Source organism: Martes martes (assembly GCF_963455335.1).
Source record: "Martes martes genome assembly, chromosome: 1".
NCBI classification, from domain to species: domain Eukaryota; kingdom Metazoa; phylum Chordata; class Mammalia; order Carnivora; family Mustelidae; genus Martes; species Martes martes.
In genome coordinates, this window is record NC_137888.1 from 105,670,567 (window position 1) to 105,685,861 (window position 15,295).

At 44.4% G+C, this 15,295-nt stretch overlaps 1 protein-coding gene across 1 annotated transcript in view; it reads left to right on the forward strand.

The window, feature by feature from the left end:
- Positions 1-5,696: 5,696 nt before the first annotated feature.
- The window catches only part of EPHB3 (EPH receptor B3), a gene marked incomplete at its 5' end in the record, with an annotated part of 71,527 nt that continues 61,928 nt past the window's right edge, over positions 5,697-15,295 (forward strand). Inside the window, 2 exons of the mRNA XM_080804936.1 lie at positions 5,697-5,714; positions 6,015-6,107. Coding sequence (XP_080661062.1) covers positions 5,697-5,714; positions 6,015-6,107 — 111 coding nt within the window. The remainder of the gene's footprint in view (positions 5,715-6,014; positions 6,108-15,295) is intronic.

A 15,295-nucleotide genomic window follows, 5' to 3' on the forward strand; every position in this document is an offset into this window, starting at 1 on the left:
TCCATATTTGACAAAGTGTAGGTCTCCTAACAACATAAATAGCTCTTACAAATCAAAAAGTTAAAAATGAATGCCTCAGTAGAAAAATGAGCAAAGGGCATAAAGCAGCTAGTCATTCAAAGAAAACTGTAAGGGGCCAATAAATCTACAAAAGTGGGAGCCTATCTGTAGCCTTAACAGCACAGACTTCTCCTCATGGAGGATAGGGTAGTTCTTTTACTCCTCCATGCCAAATGGGAAAAGTGGTGAAGAATGATAACCGAGGGGCATCCGGGTGGCTCATTGGTTAAGGTTCTGACTCTTGGTTTCAGCTCAGGTCATGACCTCCGGGTTGTGAGATCAAGCCCCGAACCCCATGTTGGGCTCCGCCCTCAGTGTGGAGTCTACTTATCCCTCGCCCTCCCCCACTACTCACTCACTCTGTCACTCTCAAATAAATAAATAACATCTTTTTAAAAAGTGATAAGTGATAAGCTAAAAATGTTAAGGCTACGACAATAGTAAATGGTTATCCAAATTTTTAAAATTTTTCTTTCTTTTTTAAAAAATATTTTATTCATGTATTTATTTATTTATGAGAGAAAGAGAGAGAGAGTGCACAAGCAGGCAGAATGGCAGGCAGAGGGAGAAGGAAACTCCCTGCTGAGCAGAGTCCCACATGGGGCCTGATCCCAGGACCCTGAGATCCTGACCCAAGATAAAAGCAGACGTTTAACCAACTGAGCCACCCAGGCATCCCCTAAAATATTTTTTTTTATTCTAAGAACACTGGATCTTGAGAGTTCAAAATTTTAATATCCGAGGGAAGAATATGCCCACCAAAGGACACATTGATGATTTCATTGAACCGGAAGCCGAGGCAATCACATGTATATTTCAGGCTCCTCAGTCATGAGGCAAACAGGCAAAAAAGAAGGATATTGGTATTGACTGAGGCAAGTGGTTCTGATTAACACAGGGACATAGAATTGCAGCCATATAAGGAGGTGGGGAGGAAGAGGTGTGGATGCAAAACAGGTACCTCACCAAGTTGCCTTCTTAGGCTACATATCTAATGGTCATTAAAGGAAGATACTTGCACGATCCTATGTAGGCAGGACCACCAAAGTCTCTTCGATTCACTTTTTCCATTCAAGAATAGTACTACTAATGTCAGACACTTCTAGGCCCTGAGGAGCTGACAATGAAGAAGAGAGACAAGAAACAAATAAATATACAAGTAAACAACAATGAAAAAATGGTAGAGGGTGTTAAATAATAAGCCTTCTTCCCTCAAAAAAAAAAAAAATTAAGGCAACTGCAATAGTGAGTGAATCCTTCAGATTGAATCATAAAAGAAATAACATTTAAGCCAAGATCAAATTGGCGTTAGGGTCCAGCCGTGCAATATCTGAGTGAATGATTGGATAGCTTTATCATATGAAGACCTAGAGGAGGAGATGAATGAAAGTGAAGACCCTGGTAATAACACTCCTTATTGACAATGTATGCTGTTTCCAATCTTTCCAATTGTGTCTTTCTCTTCCTAACTGGCATCACATTTTGGTTTTTGCCATTGAGAGCCTGGTTAGGGGCATGCCAGGTAGTAAGATCTTAAGTAATTTGTCTTTCCTTAACTATCTTTTGCTGCATATTACAATGAGCAAGTATTTTTGTCATCAGAATCTAACTGAAAATTTGAAATCAATGATGCAGTTGTTTAATGCATGGAGAAAAAGCTTCAATATGAAGACATTGAAATGTGGCAATTTCTACATAGTAGTTTTATGGGGAATATTCATTTGTGTCTTTATTTTTTTTGTATCTTTCAAATGTTCTATGAGGCTTTAGTAATTTAATTTCATGACAAAATTACCAACTTGAAAAATTTTGTAAAAGCTCTCAGTCACTAAAGACACTTCTTTATATGTGTATATTCGTGTGTACAATTATATATACAGATATAATATATATATACTAACATTTTAAAGACCGAAAAACGCAAAGACAGGTTTAAAAAGTAATATAACAAATGCCAATGCAGAATGAACAAATGTTAACATTTTGTCATGTTTGCTTCCAGGGTTAAGAGAAATAAATATTCAGATCTTTCCTGTCTCATTCCCATGCCTCCCTCCCTTCAGAATGGAAAACCGTATCATTTTGGTGTGGATCTTCCCTGTCATTCTGTCATTTTATATATGTTTGTATCTTTCTGTGTCTTGGCTCTTTGTCTCTCTGATCTACCTGATCATTTTCTATGTATTTCTAATTCTGAAGAAACAAGCAATAGAAGGAGGTCTTCCCTGAATAAGACACTGCTCATGCCTCAGTTAGAATCCATGTAAGTAGAGTTCCTTTGTAATGAAGTCAGTGCGGTTAAATTAAAAAGGGAGGAGGGACTAAAAAATTGTACAAAAATACAGCTGATGGAAACCATATGTCACAGTGGCCCTGTTCCAGTAAACTGGGTGAGTATTGATGTGTTGATGCTAAGGTAACTGAAGGTAAGCAAGGCTAACTTTTTTCTTTTTTTAAAAAAATTTTATTGATTTATTTGAAAGAGAGAGAGATCACACCCAGGCAGAGAGGCAGCCAGGGGTGGGGGTGGGGTGGGGGGGGAGAAGCAGGCTCCCCGCTAAGCAGAGAACCCGATGTGGGGCTCAATCCCAGGATCCTGAGATCATGACCTGAGCCAAAGGCAGAGGCTTAACCCACTGAGCCACCCAGGTGCCCCAACTTTTTTCTTTTGTAAGACTTTATTTATTTATGTGAGAGAGAGTGAGAGAGAGCATGAGAGGGGAGAGTGTAAGAGGGAGAAGCAGACTCCGAGCTGACTCGGGACCCAATCCCGATCTCGCTTAACCAACTGAACCACCCAGATGCCCAAGCAGGGCTAACTTTTATCACCCCCTTCCAATACACACACAAAGTGACCATGAGTCCCTGGTGTGTCTGTCTCTCCCCATCTTCCGAGTGGACAGTTATTTATCATCTGCTACCCTCAGAGTTATCCTGGCTTTCAAAAGGAGGCGGTGTCTGGTAATACTCACTTACACTAAAGATACATTCATCTTTAGCGGATGAGTTTCAGTCACTGTGATATCTCAGTCAGTCATTTCAAGCCCCTCATCTCCAGTTGAAGAAAAAAATCCTTAACTTTGCTCACTACTAAAGGAATTTTCAGCATCAGCCAGCAGGTGTTTGGTATTTGAAGCGGTTCCTGAAAGTAAATTTGATTTAGACCTTCTAACACAGTGGTTTTCAAGGCTGCCCATTGGAATCATCAGGGAGCTTTTTATATGTTTGGGCCCTACCCTGGAAGTCCTGATTTAATTAGTCTGGGGTTCAGGATTTAAAATCTCCCCTGCAGACACAAAAGGACAAATACTGTATGACTCCACTCATATGAGGTATCTAGAACGGTCAAATTCATACAGACAGAAAATAGAAAGGTGGTTGCCAGGAGCTGGGGGTGGGGAGAGGAGGATGGGGGGTTACTGTTTAACTGATACAGAGCCTCTCTCTGGGAAGGTGAAAGAGTTCTAGAGGGGGATAGATGGTGGTGATGACCGCCCAACAGCGTGAATGTACTTAACGCCACCCTAGAAATGGTTAAAATGATGAATTTTTTGTTATATTAGGTACAGTAAAAAAAGGTGAAAAACAAACTCCTTTCCGGTGATTGCAATTTGCAGTCAGGTTGAGGACCACCTTGTGCTGTCTGGGGTTACTGTTGGCAGGTGGGTCCTGCCCTCTCATCTGAGTGGGCTCCCTGACTCCCCAACCCAGCTGATCATGGTTCAACTGTTGCTGCTACTAGGGGCAGTGAAGTTTCCCTTTTTACTTTTCCTTTAAGATTCGGCCTGTCTCCAACCCAAGACGGGCCCTGGAAACCGTCTCCCTGCCTTCTGTACCCAGCAGCAACATTTCTGTGTAGGTTGCTAAATAGCAACCTCTATCAGCAGGGGCTTATTCTCTGGTCCCTTCTCATGTCTGTGGCTGAGTTTCCCTGTCCTGTCTTCCAGACTTAGGCATGCTAGGTTTGACTCAGCACTGTCATCTGACTCATGCAGGTATATGTCACACAGGAATAACCAGCCGGTAAACATCAAATACGGATGGTCATGTGTCTGTGGGGATAACAAGTGAATTCTTCGTATATTCTCTGATGAAATGCTTATCTACTTTGTTAGCCAGATGTTAGCTAAGCCACTCTGTCTTTTGAAATGTATGTGAATTTACTCAAGCCCTGTCCGGCACTCTGGGCCGGGGGAAGTCCAATGATCTATCCAAGGTTCTCCAAGGCTCCAGGGCTGGGGCTTTGCTCCTGTCGAACTCTGGGAGTCTGCCTTTGGCTCTGGCTGTGTTCACACTTGTAGACACGCTCTGCAGCAGCGCCCTTTGCTCTGACCTAGAGGGGAGACTCAGCCCCTTTTCATTGATTTCCACCTCTACCCTTTGGAAAACAAAACAAAACAAAACAAAAATGCTTACATAACGCATTTATTTGCACAGCAGGCTTTATTGTCTGTGTGAGGATGGTGACTGGGTATTACAGCAACCCAAAGCAAAAACCCTTGATATTGGCTATTAGATATTTTTGTTCTTAAAAGTCCTTCAGTGATATATGATTCTATTCATATAAAGTCCCCAAACTGGTAAAACTAACCCAGGGTGCTAGAAGTCATGATGGTGGTGAGCATGACGGGAAGGAACAGGGAGGACTCCTGAGGGTGCTTCGGGAATTTTGGGGAAATTCTTTATAGATTAGGTGCAGGTTACAAAGGTGACTTGGGGGAAAGCTACAGAGCTGTATACTTGTGATTTGGGTACCGTCTTGTATTTATATTATGCTTCAGTAAAAAAAAAAAAAAAATTCACATTAAAAATAAAGAAGAGTGAAGAAACCCACCAACAACTTCATGTCCAAGCATGTTGCTTGACTCTCTCCACCCAGACTATCTTCAGATCTGTATAGAGACTTCTCTCACCTATCCATTCTCTGCACCCCAGAGGGCAATTCTGGATTTTGATCTGTTAACATTGTTTTCAAAGAGGACCAAAAAGCACCTAGACACAGGGGCCCATTGTCAGTGATGAGCTTGTGCGAATATGGCGGCTCTCACCCTCGTCTTCCTTTTTCTCCTCAGAGAAATCACACCAGCAAGAACTGGAAAGACTCGTCCAGGTGCTCACTCTCCATGGGCTTTCCCTTATTTCCTCCTCCCTTCCATATCAGCCCATTCTCTAGAACCTTCAAACCTGTCAGGAGAGAGACACTGTGTTTGCTTCCGCCCTTCCAGAGAGGTCCAGAAACCCCCTTTGCGCAATGAGACAGATAGACTGAAAGACTCTGAAGCTATCCGGAAGCTAAAAGCCCCAGGTAAATGAGAACATGGCTCATGGGATAGACAGGAAGTCAAACTGGCCCTTGAGACACGTCAGTCTGCCCACCTGTGGGCATCCTCAAAGGACAGCTTTGCGCCCGGGCGCGCCACCCTGCAGCATGACCTCTGCCTTGAGCTTCTCGAGCTCTCCACTGGGACCCAGGAGACATGGTGGTACCTGGTACCTGTCCTTTGCTGGGAGGAGCAACCATGGTGCGAGAGGCTGTAGACAGTGCCAGCATGGACGCCTTTCCTTTAAGGTCAAGGGTCAGGAGAAGGTGGGGAGATGCCCAGGGGCTCCAGTGGCTGGAAGACACTTTAGCACACATGGCTGCAGTGACCAAGGTGTGGACCAACAGGCTATGTTAAAGGCCATGGTCTTGGCTGCCCAGTCCAGCTTCACTGTGCTGCTTGCTAGCCATGCATGTTTCATTACAGCAGGAAGAAGGCTAAACCCAGTGACCTCTTGCCCCAGCACGTGGAGGGGGACAAGTTCCTCAGGTTCTTCCCAGCCCACCATCACCATCAGCTTATCCTTGGAGGACAGAAGAATTTAGTAAGGAGCTTATTAAGAAGGCAGCAGCTTCCTCCACCTCCTCCACAGGTACCTGCTGCCACCACCTCTGTCCTCATGTCTCTTGGCAGGACATGGTCCCAGCAGGGACCAGGCATTCACAGAGGATGCCTGCACCTCCCGGCTGCCAGGAGCGCGAGGACGGCCCAACAATGGCTGACCAGGTGGGCTCTCCTCTCAGGCATGTGCTCACAGGGGACAGAAGAAGGTACGTCGAGCCCATCACTTTGCTCATGCCTGTGCTTTCACTCATGCCTGTGTTCTGCCCAGACATTGAGTTAATAATACATGAGAAAGGTACACGGCATGACCATTATGTTCGCTATTATGGCCGAGGTACCAATACACCAGGTCTCACCAGCCTGGGGCTCTAAGTCCAGTCCGATGAACATGAGCATCTATGTTTTAATGGCTCTTAGTCTCCACTTTTTCTCAGAGGGTCTTAGAATCTTGCAGAATTTCCCTTCAGCTCCTACATTAAGGATGGTTATGGAGTCTCCCTGCCCAGGAGTCAGTTCCGCTTAGTCCACCGGCATGTTGCTGGCCACGTGCAGACCAACTGTCCACGCTGCTTGCTGGGCCCTGACTCTCTAGCTGCTGCCTTCGGTAGCCCCCTGAAAAGCTGCAGCCCCTGGACCATCGCCTTCCTGCCCTCTCTTGGCCTGTGGAGTCGCCAGCATTGTGGGGGTCTGCTCTTGCTGCCAGCTGTGCCGGATCTCTGGGGCTGGGGCTCCACAGAGAAGGGCCTTGACAGCTGGGAGGGCTCTGGTCTTGCCTGGTCTAGATATCTGCCAGTTCTCCGCGGGGAATGGTGCTTGTGCCAAGTGAGACAGAAACAGCTATTTTTCCACCGGGGAGAGGGGCCTCACAGGAAGATTCTTTGAGCTCTGCAGGTCTCTAACATTCTGTGAGGCCCCTCCCCTAGGTCCTCCACCACCCTATCTTCTCAAAGTACATACCTGTGGCTCTAGTAGGCTGGGTTCAGGTAAGGTTGAGGACCAGCCTCCCGGTTCTTCTAAAACCACTAAATCCCTTGGGCTCTCAGAGTTTGGAGATGAGTGGGGTTTGCATATGAGATGCCTTCTTCCTTTGTGGAAAGCATTATCTGTGGTGTCATATTATTCCTTCCTACAGTGGCTCATGTTAGGGACCCCTAGGGTATCAGATATCTCTATACTCTGATTGTTAACCAAGTTTAAGTTCTTGTTTTTCCAGATATACCCCAGGCCCACAAAGTCCAGGGGCATAGATGGATAAAGGAGAGGAGGAGCTTAGTAGACATAATTATTCTGTTTGGCTGCCCAGCATCTGAACCCCCTTCCTCTATTTAAGAAATTCTCTCAAGTAATGGGCATGCAGGAGGCAGAGCTCAGTTCCCCCATAAGGAGCTGGAAATGCCAGGTTGGTCCTTAGTGGCCTCCCTTGAAGTAGGCACAGACCCTAACTACCTGCCTTAGATTTTGCCCTGGTCCTTAACCCTCTAAATCATTTCTTTAACAACCCTCCTTTCTGCTGAAATCCACCAGAGATCATTTCTATGATTTCAGGCTAAGAACTCTGTCTAAGGTGAAGGGTTCATCTTTACTTGACCCCAGCTCCACTGGGGTCAGATAAAGATGTGTAGATGTGTTTGGTTGTCTCTCTTCCTCCTTTCCTTTCTCCTCCTTATCTACCCTCCTTTCCTGCTGATCAGTAAGGAAAAAATCCCAGCAACTTCAATAGAAAGACGGGCAAAGGATATGGACAGGCAAACAATAGAAGAGAAACACAAGAAGCTACTAAGGATACAGCCAGATGCTCAAAATCCCTGATAATCAGAGAAACACAAATTCAAAGCTTTGTGAGTTATTGTTTGGCACCTGTTTGGCTGGTAACAATTCAAAAGCTGGGTAATGCTGAGTTGGAGATTTGGTGACATAGAAATCAATCATGTTTCACTGACGGAAGTGTAGATGGATATGGCCAACCAGACCAAGGAGTCTGGTTCTACTTGGTTAAGTTAAGTCCTACATTGGCACACCCTATGCCCTAGCAATCCTGCTTCTGGATGTACAACCCAGGGAAATCATCATACAAACACATAAGGGAACACTTATAAAGAAATTCCTTATAGCATGTTTCTATAGTAGCTAGAGGTTACCTAGAGTGGTTAGAGGTAAACTGAGTGTCCGCTGCTGGGAGAGTGGAGACAGGGCACACAATGGGGAGTTACAGAGAGGTTAGATGCCTTGAGTTAGGTGTCACATGGGAATAGGGCTGAATGGTACAAGCATTGACAGGAGGAGACATAAGATATATTGTATAATAGCACATTTTACAAGAACACATTCAAATAAAGATGACCATTGGGGCACCTGGGTGGCTCAACTGGTTAAGCGTCTGACTCTTGATTTCAGTTCATGTCATGATCTCAGGCTCATGAGATCAAGCCCAATGTCGGGCTCTATGCTAGGTGTGGAGCCTGCTTAGGATTCCCTTTCTCCTTCTGCTCCTCCCTGCTCCTTTTTCTATTTATCTCTCTCTCTCAAAAAAAAAAAGTCCAGAAAAACAAAGATGAACATTAATATAGTAAAAGAATGGGGGCACCTGGGTGGCTCCAGGGGTGGTTGGTCGTCTGTCTTCAGTTCAGGTCAGGATCCTGACCTGGGATTGAACCCTGCATAGAGCTCCCTCCTCAGTAGGGAATCTGCTTGCCCCTCTCCCTCTCCCTCTTCCCCTTCCCTGCTCATTCTCTCTCTCCCTGTCTCTCAAATACATACATACATACATACACCCATACATACATAAAATGTTTAAAAAAATACAGTAAAAGCATGACCTGTAGAGAGAGGGAAATGAGAGTAGGGAAGAGGAGCAAAAGAAGACACATTAATCAATAAAATAACTGAAGGACTTTGGGTATATGGCATGGACTGAACAATAGCAGTAATTCAAACCTCTTCAACCGAGGCAGACAAAATGAAACAGACAAAAACAACCACCACCACGCAAGAGAAAGCAAGATGTATGCATAAGATCTTGATTACACAAGGTAGAGGATGATGTGGGCTCCATAGCAGGCACTAAGAATGGGCCATTTGAGACAAGACAGGGAGAGACCCTGTCCATGTTAGGGGAGTCAGAGCAGGCTTCGTGGAGAAGGCATCATGTCTGAGTATATGTTACTTACTCAAGAACAGGCCTCTTTCCCAGGTGGCTCCTTTCAAAGAGGTCTGCTCACATAGAAGAGCCTGTCCACCAATTTATATGGACCTTGGGATCAAATCTATATCAGATTAGCACACCAGAAGTACTCAGTCCGGTGATGCTCATATATCCTGATGGCTAGTCAGGGAGATAGGAAGATGGCCTCCTGGCTGGACCCAGAGCCCTCTAGAGGACCTAAGGGCATGTGCTAGGCCAACTCCAGTGGCTAGCCCACTGGAGATGTAATAAATTGCTCTCCATATTATAATGCCTTCCCATATAAAGTTCAACTGTGGATGAATAAAAGGAAGGATCTAATTTCAACCAAGAAAGAAGTGGTATGAAGGGTATTAGCAATTTCCTGGTGTCTGCTTTCCCTGACTAAAGTACAAGCCATTCTCCCTCTAAAGAAATGACAGAAGTTAGAGGAGACCTCAAACCATCTTCTTAGTAACATTGAAGGCCTAACAAAAAAAAAACAAACAAAAAAAAAGGAATTAATAGAGGGGGAACTTGGAGGGGTAAGAGCCTAAATGGGTGAGGCTTTGCTCCTTGTCTCCTTGTCTGGGAGAAGGCAGCTAATAGGCCAAGATTCTGGGAGGGGTGATATTACATTCCACAGTGTCCTAAAGACATACAGATTCCTCAGAATCTAGAATGTAGAGCTGGAGGGAAACAGTTGGTGGTCACGGGTCACTGGTCACTGTCTACCAAGGTGGAAACCTAGTATAAGCCCATCCTCTGCTTCTACAGAGAGCCCACTCTCTAGAATATTCTCGAGCCCTGTTCCTGGACTGAGTGCCATCAGGTGCTGGCAGATCAGGGTGGATCCTCTCTAGAAGAAGATTCTAGGTCTCAACTTAATTTTCAAAATAGTCACTTCATATAGCATGTCCAGAAGGAACACAGGCACACAAGATAACATGACACAAAACAACATATCGCAGAATCAACAGAAGCCATAAACCACAGAAACAGACCCACCAGGATCTCTGATATTAGAGTTCCTGAGTACAACCTTTAATAAAGCAATGCATACTGTGTCAAGGAGATAAAAACAGAATTTAAAGTTTCATATAAAGACATCGGAATTTTGAAAGCAACAACGTAGATTAAAAAAAAAAAATTAGAGGGACACCTGGGTGGCTCTGTTAGTTAAGCAACTGACTCTTGATTTCAGCTCAGATCACGATCTCAGGGTCATGGGATCGAGCCCCAGGTGTGGCTGCACTCTCAGTGAAGAGTATGCTTGTCCTTCTCCCTCTGCTCCATGTCCCTGCTCATGCTTTCTTTCTCTCTCTCTCAGATAAATAATAAATAAAATCTTTAAAATTAGACACTGTAGAACTAAAAAGTGCAATAATCCAATTAAAGCCCAATAAGAGGGTTAATAATAGATAGTCAGTGGAAAGAAAGATAAGTCAGAAGAAATCATCCAGAATGAAGCCCAGTGAGCCATAAAGATCGAAAACACAGAAGAGATGATAAATAAGAGAAGGTACAGAACCTAACACATGTTTCTTTGGAGTTCTGGAAGGAGGGGAGAGAGAATGGAGAGGCAATATTTGAAGAGATAAAAGTTGAGAATTTTCTGGAATTGATGAAATAAGCCAATCTCTGATTCAAAAAGCCAAAGGAGAGATTCCCACAGGAAACAGAAATCTCAAAGGCATTGGTTAAGCCAAGAATTCCCTCTTGGGAAGTTCTCCTTCCACGACAAAGTGTGAGAGTACTTGAGTGACCTGGTGAATTTCTTTACAGAGGTGTTCTTGTTGTTTGTTTTTGAAGACGCTAGAGATTTGACCTTGTTTATAAGCTGAGAGAAGAAACTAGTTGAGAGTGACAGGCTGCAAACACAGGAAAGGAGAGGTAATGCCTGCAATTTTCAGAGGAACCAGCCCATACTGTGAATAATTATATTATCTATAATACCTACCATTTATTGAGCATTACATGACAGAATCTGATTCATGGAGTTGTCACACATTAATATTAATTCTTAAAATCCTTAATAATTAGTATTTCTATTCAGACATCACTGACATGTTAATTGATGCTCAGGAAATTCAAAGGAAAAACAAAATAAAACAACTTGGTTGTAAAGTGTGGCTAGTAAATTGGGGCACCAAGATCCACACCAGGTCTTGACTTACGCAAAAGTCCTTGTCCTTTCTACTCTACCAGGCTGCTTGCAGAGCTCCAGCTGGCCTCAAAAAGGCCTTTCCTTGGTCTGAGATTGGCTAGAAGGAGGATGACTATAGAGGTGGAGATGTTTGGAGAATATGGAGAAAGGATTAGGGAGTTGAAGCAGTTCACCTCAAGGCTTGGTTGTTCCCAGGGAAGGGATAAGGGATATTATTTGCAGAGTTTGAAGGGTGTGGGAAGTCAGCAGTGAAGTAACTGCCAAGAAGAGTCCTCTGGGGGGAGGTAGGGAAAGGACAGGAATCAAATGAAAGCGGAGGAGGCTGAGTCAGGGGAGTGTCCAGCCAGGTACAGAGTGAGAAGCAGTAACCAGAGAAGGGGAGTTGAGGGGCAAGGGGAGGCTAAAACCTTGTCTTACTCGGGCAGATGGCAGGATTTGGGGTGACAGGAAGGCTATGAACCAAGTGTCCAAGACATCAGCATGGAGTGATTCCAGAGGCTGACCAAGGACATCGAGAAGTAGGGGGCACACGTGAAGGGAAGCAATATGTCACAGTCTCAAAGTATCTTCCACCGGATATTTATTAATTATAAAGGAGAGAAATAGTAACCTCACGCTGAACAAAAGCAGCAGACCTCACCTTAACCAAGTGATCTCAAAATGCTTCTTTATCAAAAGAGATGATGGGACAAAGCTCCCCGCTGCCTGGCAAGGAACAAGTCAATAAAAAATGATTATTATTTTAGTCCTTGAGGTAATAATAGCAACACCCCCAAGACCTACGACCCAAAGGTCTCTCCACCCCAATCCTACCTTGGTGCAAAATTACTCTGTGCTTAAGCGTCACTGCGTCCCGAAGGGTTAATGAGCTGTTCCTGGGTAACATGTGGTTAACACATGCGCCCTTGACAGGTCTTCCTTAATAAATGCAGTGATTCTAACGCTAGAGATTCAGGCACGGGGGCAGCGTTGAGATAACTGCTCCGGGCTGGGGTGAGGGAGTTCTGGGTCTCGAACCGAACCGGAAACCCCCGAGGTCCCGCACGCGGCACGCTCTGGCTGGGGTCTCTAACCGCACGGCTTCCGGGGCTCGGGCCCTGCCCGGCGCCTGCCCGCCTCCTCCAGACGCTCGGGACTGCAGCTGGGGGTGTGGGTATCGGGGGGCGTGCCTGCACTCCACTTCCATCCCCATGGGGAGTGGGGTCCGCCACGCTGCATCTCCAGCATCTGGCTCAGAACCCGTCGAAGCGGTCGTGCGACTGTGCCGCGCTGAGTGACAACCCTGACGCTCCCGGGACTCTCCCCTCTGGGAAGCGCGCCGCTGCCCCCTAGTGGCTGAGCTCGGAACCTCCTGAGGGTCCCGCTGCTCTGGGGCGAAAGTACAAAGGAAACCTCTGGGGCTAGAACCCCCGTGGTTCCGGACCCGGCTTGCAGAGAGCTGGGAGCGGTGTCGCCTTGGGGGTGTGCGGACCGGGGCTGGGCTGGGAGAGAAGGGATGCTACAGTCCTCGAACGGGCCAGGTCTGAGTCAGCCCTGACCCAGGAAGGCCAGAAGCCTCCTCCTGCTGTCCCCTGTCCCTCCCCGGGCTCCTTTCAGGTCTTGTCCTTGAGGGAAAAGGGAGAAATGAATATATATATGTACTGGGCAGCTTCACTTAGTCATGTGGAAATTCACTATTTCTTAAAAATATTTGAAGTAGGGGCGCCTGGGTGACTCAGTGGGTTAAAGCCTCTGCCTTCGGCTCAGGTTATGATCCCAGGCTCCTGGGATCGAGCCCCGCATCGGGCTCTCTGCTCAGCGGGGAGCCTGCTTCCTCCTCTCTCTCTGCGCCTATTTGTGATCTCTGTCTGTCAAATAAATAAATAAATAAATCTTTAAAAAAATATTTGAAGTGATGACAAAGATTTCTGAGGAAGTTAAAGGGAAAAGGATGGGGGTGGGGGAGGGTGGAGATCAACAGAGGGGTGAGGTTAATACTTAAAATGACTCTTGAGACCCTGAACAGGTACTAGACCAGAAGACTAGAAACTGGAGTGTTAAACTTCCGGATCATGAGAGCTTTAAAAGGGAAGAAATCAACAAGACTTCAGCAGCCCTTCAAGAATCAGGAACAAGAGACTAAGGGGGAAGGGAAATCATGGACTAAAAAATATAAAAGAAAAAGTAGAAAACATATATCACAGATCATAATTATTGCAGATGGACTAAATTCCCCTAAAAAAGATACCCTAGTAAAAAGCCTATGATAACCTACCTACTTTCTGTTTATAAGATGCTAAAACAAAATGACAGAGTTTGAAAACAAAGAGATGAGTTAAGATGTACCAGGGAAAAGTTAACAACTCCCACAGCTATCCCGTTTTTGTGTTCTAGCTCCAAAATACTTCTCACACCTACCCGTTTCTCTTCACCCCATGGCCACTCTTTAAGTCAAACCCTGGTGATTTTCCCACCTGGACCACATCAATGGTTTTCCAATCTGTCCTGGTGCTCTTCTTGCCTTCCTTCCCGCAAAACAGACAAAACGTTCTTTTAGAAACATCAGTCGTATTTTTAAAACCTACAATTCTCCTCTGCCTAAAGCCCTTCAATGTTTTCTTAAGGTATTTAGCATAAAATTTAACCCCCTCACTCTGGCCCACAAGCCCTCCAACCACCACCTGAACCTATCTCATGTCTCCTCTCCCTCCTACCTGCTGCCTTCTTGATAGTCCTCAGACTCACTGTGCACACACTGTTCCCTCTGGTTGGATGCTCTCCCTTAGCTCTTCACTTTCATTGCTTGGGTCTAGCTTCAGGAGCTCACCCACAGAAAAAAGTTTCCACTGGCCAGCCTGTCTAGAATAGAGCCCTTTGCCTACTACCCTTCATCATTACTCTGTTTATTTCCTGCAGACTACTTGTTACAATCTGTAACTATCTTATTTATTTCTTTTACAACAGAATTTTTTTTTTTTACTAGTGTTTTGGGTCCTTCAGTATACAATCATATCATTTGCAGGTGTAGATTATTTTTCTGTTAGAATTTGTTTTTTTTTTAAAGATTTTATTTATTTGACAGACAGAGATCACAAGTAGGCAGAGAGGCAAGCAGAGAGAGAGGAGGAAGCAGGCTCCCTGCGGAGCAGAGAGCCCGATGTGGGGCTTGATCCTAAGATGCTCGGATCATGACCTGAGCCGAAGGCAGAGGCTTTAACCCATTGAGCCACCCAGGTGCCCCTAGAATTTGTTTTTATAATTTCATTTTGTTTTAATAATGCAATAGGGCCTTTCAAATAATTTTGAATAATAATGATTGTAGTGAGCATTTCTTCCTTGTGCTTAATTCTAATGAAAATAGCTTGAGGGTTTTGCTGTTTTTTTAGGAAGCTATCTGCTATTAATTTTTGGTAAATACTCTTTATCATATTTAAGAAGCATCCTCCTATTCCTATATTACTTTTACTATTCCAATATTTTCTGTAGTAACTGATTTAAATTTTCTATTTCTTTTGGTGTCAATTTGTATTTTCCTAGGAATTCAAGAATTTTCTCTAGATTTTCAAGTTGGTTGTCATAGAGTTGTATGTAATATTATTTTATAATTATTTTTCTTTCTTTTATACCTGGTGTTGTATGATCTTTCCCATTTTTAATATTGTTCATATTTGATTTTTCTCCTTGTTCTTTAATGGTGGGTATGAAATACTTGTTGATCTTACAAAAAATAAGATTTGGCATAGAATTGTCATATGCTCCAGCAATTGCATGCCTATGTATACATTCAAAAAATGAAAGTAGGGACCCAAACAGTTACTTGTACACTTGCTCCTAGCAGAATTATTCATAATAGCCAAAAGGAGAAGCAACCCAAATGTCCAGCAACAGAGAAGCAAAATGTGAATAAGCAACATGTAGAATAGACATGCAATGTGATATTATTTGGCCATAGAAGGAAATGAAATTTTGATATTTGCTACAATATGGATGTACCTTAAAAGCATTATGTCTAGTGAAATAAGCCAGACACAAAAGGACAAATAT